This window comes from Volvox carteri (assembly GCF_000143455.1).
Source record: "Volvox carteri f. nagariensis unplaced genomic scaffold VOLCAscaffold_66, whole genome shotgun sequence".
In the NCBI taxonomy this organism is placed as follows: Eukaryota; Viridiplantae; Chlorophyta; class Chlorophyceae; order Chlamydomonadales; family Volvocaceae; genus Volvox; species Volvox carteri.
The window spans coordinates 73,305-76,831 of NW_003307609.1; the positions used below are offsets into that span (position 1 = coordinate 73,305).

The window sequence follows — 3,527 nt, forward strand, 5'->3', positions numbered from 1 at the left end:
GCCTTTGTGTGTTTCTGTGTGGAGGAAGGTTTGGAGTTTCTCCGGGCCTCCCATTATGCCGGGCTCTTGTGGAGTCAGTTTCTCGCTGCCAAGGGCTCCATCCAAGTCCGCACAGCGCAGCCTTATTTCAGTGCTATTATCTCCGTGCATGACTTGCTTGGGTACCCTAAGCCCTGTGTCGGAGACAACACCCTGTTGGCCGCGTTTCGTCGAGGTTGGGAGCGCTTGCAGCACTCAACGGTGCCTGCTTCCGCGCTCGTGTTGGCCTTTAGTGCAGGTGATGCTTGGCATCTTTATGAGCAGTTGGCCGTAGTACCCGTTGGCTCCGAGTTGGCCTTGCCGTTGTTGTTCGTCGTGTTGAGTTTCTGTCTCTTGCTTCGCCCAGACTCTCTGCTGTCGGTAACCTGGGTGCGTGTTGCTGTCGTTCAAGGGGAGCAAGTTGTTCAGTACAAACCCCTCAATTGGAAGGGCCGTTTGGTTGCCCGTTTCCCTGCAGTGGGCTGTCCGTCAGCGTTTTTTGCGTGATCCGTCGCGGTTGTGGCTGGCGGGTCAGTCTACGCGTGGTGCTGAGTGTTGGTTTGACTTAGTCCTTGCAGAGTGTGGTTTGCCTCATATGCGCGGGGTGCATTCTCTCTATAGCCTGCGTCGTGGTGGCGCTTCCGCTGCTCGGGCGGTGGGAGTACCGTTTGAGATCGTTGAAGCGTTTGGCGGTTGGTCTGCCGGTTCTGTAGCCCTCCGAGAGCAAACACAGAAAGTCTGAAGACAGGGAACCGTCGCGGCGACATTTTCATTTACGTCATAGGTAACATATAATGTTAATTAATTAGGATGTAACACGCCTGCTTGGTTCTTGCCGTCTAACATGTGGATGCCGTACACTTATCCGTTATTACGGTCAAAGTATGAGGTGCAGCATACGTTTACAGTACTTCTCCTTGTGTTATGTTGCAGATTACTTGAAAGGAACTGGCTCCAGTTGGCGACTGGAGGAAGCATTTGTTCCCAACTTTCCCGACCTGCAGAGCCCGACGTCAGAAGCTGGCTGAGAGACAAGGAAAAAAAGATTACTAAGCTTAAAAATATGGTATAGGGTTGCCTTAAATTGTCTGACAAACAGGGTGATTCCACTTGGCCGCACACTAGCATTAAGTTTCAAAGATCTCACGCCTGGCTCAGCAAATCATGCAAGCGATAAGAAGCTAGTTAAATACATTAGTAGAAAGTAAAAATCCTTTAAAAAATCGCGTAAAGGGACTCCGTACGCGAAAAGCCGAACGGCCCAGTGCGTACGCGTACGCCTCGGACACTAAGTCCGCATTAGTGGCACACAAATTATCAGGGCCTCAGACCTGCTGATAACTTTCAAAGTGGACATTAACTTCCGAGCGAGAAAATTCATAGTCCGCCATTTCCTTCCTCAAGGCCCTACGCTGGCTTTTGTATTTTCCTTCATCCACAGCCGCAAATTTTAATAGCCCGCTAGCCAGTGGAATTCACAGCAGGACCGGTCGAATTGCCCACACTCCAGCGATTAGCCGACAAAACAATAATGATTTGCGATTTATAAATTACACCCACTCTTACTATAACAATGGTTTGGTGCCTTTAAAGCAACCTGTCGTACGGTTCCGGGGGGCTTAGTGGAAACACCTGTCCACTAGCCGCACACTAAGTCCACATTAAAGATAATGTTTAAAATTTTCACACTAACTTTAAAGTTAGTGTGCGGCCAAGTGGAAACACACTGAAAGCCATACACGACACAGAGTCGTACTGATCAAAGCCAATCCATACCTACTCGGTAACGAACACAAACCCCCTACATTACTTTGATAGGGTATTATAAAGTGTGGTTACGTGTACGTAGCTTAGCTATCCATTTTGAAATTACTTGAAGCTGCCGACCTTTTCACGTGTGCACACTCCGTGCTCATGGATGTTTTAGAAGACTACGTTTCTCCTCCATCTCTCCCTAGGCCTCTTGACGGCAGCCCGGGCGTTACGGCGGTGGCCTGCGCCAATGGCATCAGTGGTCCAGTCGCCCACAAACTTAGGAACTATTTACGGCAGAAGGCTCTGAAGATGGACGCGTTCGTTGCGGAATTAGTGAAGGCGTCCGAGTACTACGGCGCCAAGCACGTGCAAGAGGCGCTGATGACCACGCTTGGCATCGACGCCTTGGAGTCGAGCACACTCGTTCGTGTTCTTGTCCCCAAGGACAACAACAAGCGCCGGAACAGGTAAGGAATAAGGGTATGCAGAACGGGGGGCAACAGGCTAAGCTTTTGATAAAGAAAGGTAACTGATACCCTGGGGGGGGGGTTCACACATGTACTCTCCGTCTAAGGCTTTCTGTCAGTATGCGCTGGCTATCTTGTGATACTCTGCAACTCTGTCACGATGTTATTTCAACACTTGCCATTCATTCCGTTCTCACTGACATGTCATGCAGTAACGCCTCATCTGGAAGTGGGCCTTCCACAACCAAGCAAGTGGCCAAGCACTTGTCCTCCACCATACCATTGAAGTACCAGGTGGTCGTTAAGAAGGTTTCGAAGCCCGACGCCATCAAGATTAACAAGTGGTAAACGTGCGGGTAGGTACAACATGGATTGATGTAGTAGACATGGGTACTTTTCTGCGCAAGATCACATAACGCTGGCACATTTTCAGGTTCCTTATCCTTGGGGTTACCTGGGACACCCTGTCGTCCGCACTGGCGAAGAAGGACAAGCTTAAGGGCGCGGTGAAAAAGACAACCGACGTTGTTGACCTTAAGAACTTGGGGAAGCGGTGGATGGTGGAGCTCTTCCGGTCACTGACTGGAGAGAGCCTCTCAAAGGTTCAGCAGGAAGACAAGGCTACGTACGACACTGTCTATGACGCCTTGAAGGCGAAGCTGCAGAACGCGATGGTCAACCATCAGTCAGGTAGAAAGGGTGATGTTTCGGAAACCAAACGATATTCAATCAAACTGTGCGTTACACCTCACACTCCCACAGTGCTGATCTTTATGTTAGGGTTTGAGTAACCCGCGTTTCGGATGCCGATGCATGCATTGAAGAAAAAGTCGGACTTCTTCAAGGCCATCGGACTGACGACTGCAGACAAGGCTAAGCTCGAGACCGTGGCGACCATGGACGCCGTCCGTGCGACCGAGCTCTTTAAGGAGTGGGTGACTGCCCATGTCGAGGTCAGCACTCAGCCAGCAGGTAATGCATGCAAAGAAAAAACGTGGACGTTTCCTCAACCTCAAGACGACCTCAACCTCACTTGCAATCTGTGCCTCCGTGTTCTCTTTTGCAGGTCAGGAACGCAAGAAGAGCAACCACACGGCTGCAACTGAGGGTAAGTGAACGCCACTGCTCAGTAAAAGCTAAATACCCATGCGTTGTTACTAAGATCAGACATGAACTACTTGAAACTTCCCTGTCATGCAATACATCATGTTGCTTGTATCCCTTCCTAACTTCACAACAAAATGTACAACCCCCCAGCCCAGGCCAACGTTATGGAGACGCAGCAGG

At 50.2% G+C, this 3,527-nt stretch overlaps 1 protein-coding gene across 1 annotated transcript; it reads left to right on the forward strand.

Moving 5' to 3' along the window:
- Positions 1-1,731: 1,731 nt before the first annotated feature.
- VOLCADRAFT_107423 (uncharacterized protein) lies at positions 1,732-3,356 on the forward strand (the record flags this gene model as incomplete). The annotated part of the gene is made up of 5 exons (XM_002956824.1): positions 1,732-2,240; positions 2,453-2,584; positions 2,674-2,930; positions 3,108-3,212; positions 3,307-3,356. The coding sequence occupies exons 1-5, from the start codon at positions 1,933-1,935 to the stop codon at positions 3,354-3,356; spliced, it is 852 nt and encodes a 283-aa protein (XP_002956870.1). The 5' UTR covers positions 1,732-1,932.
- Between the last annotated feature and the right edge of the window lie 171 nt (positions 3,357-3,527).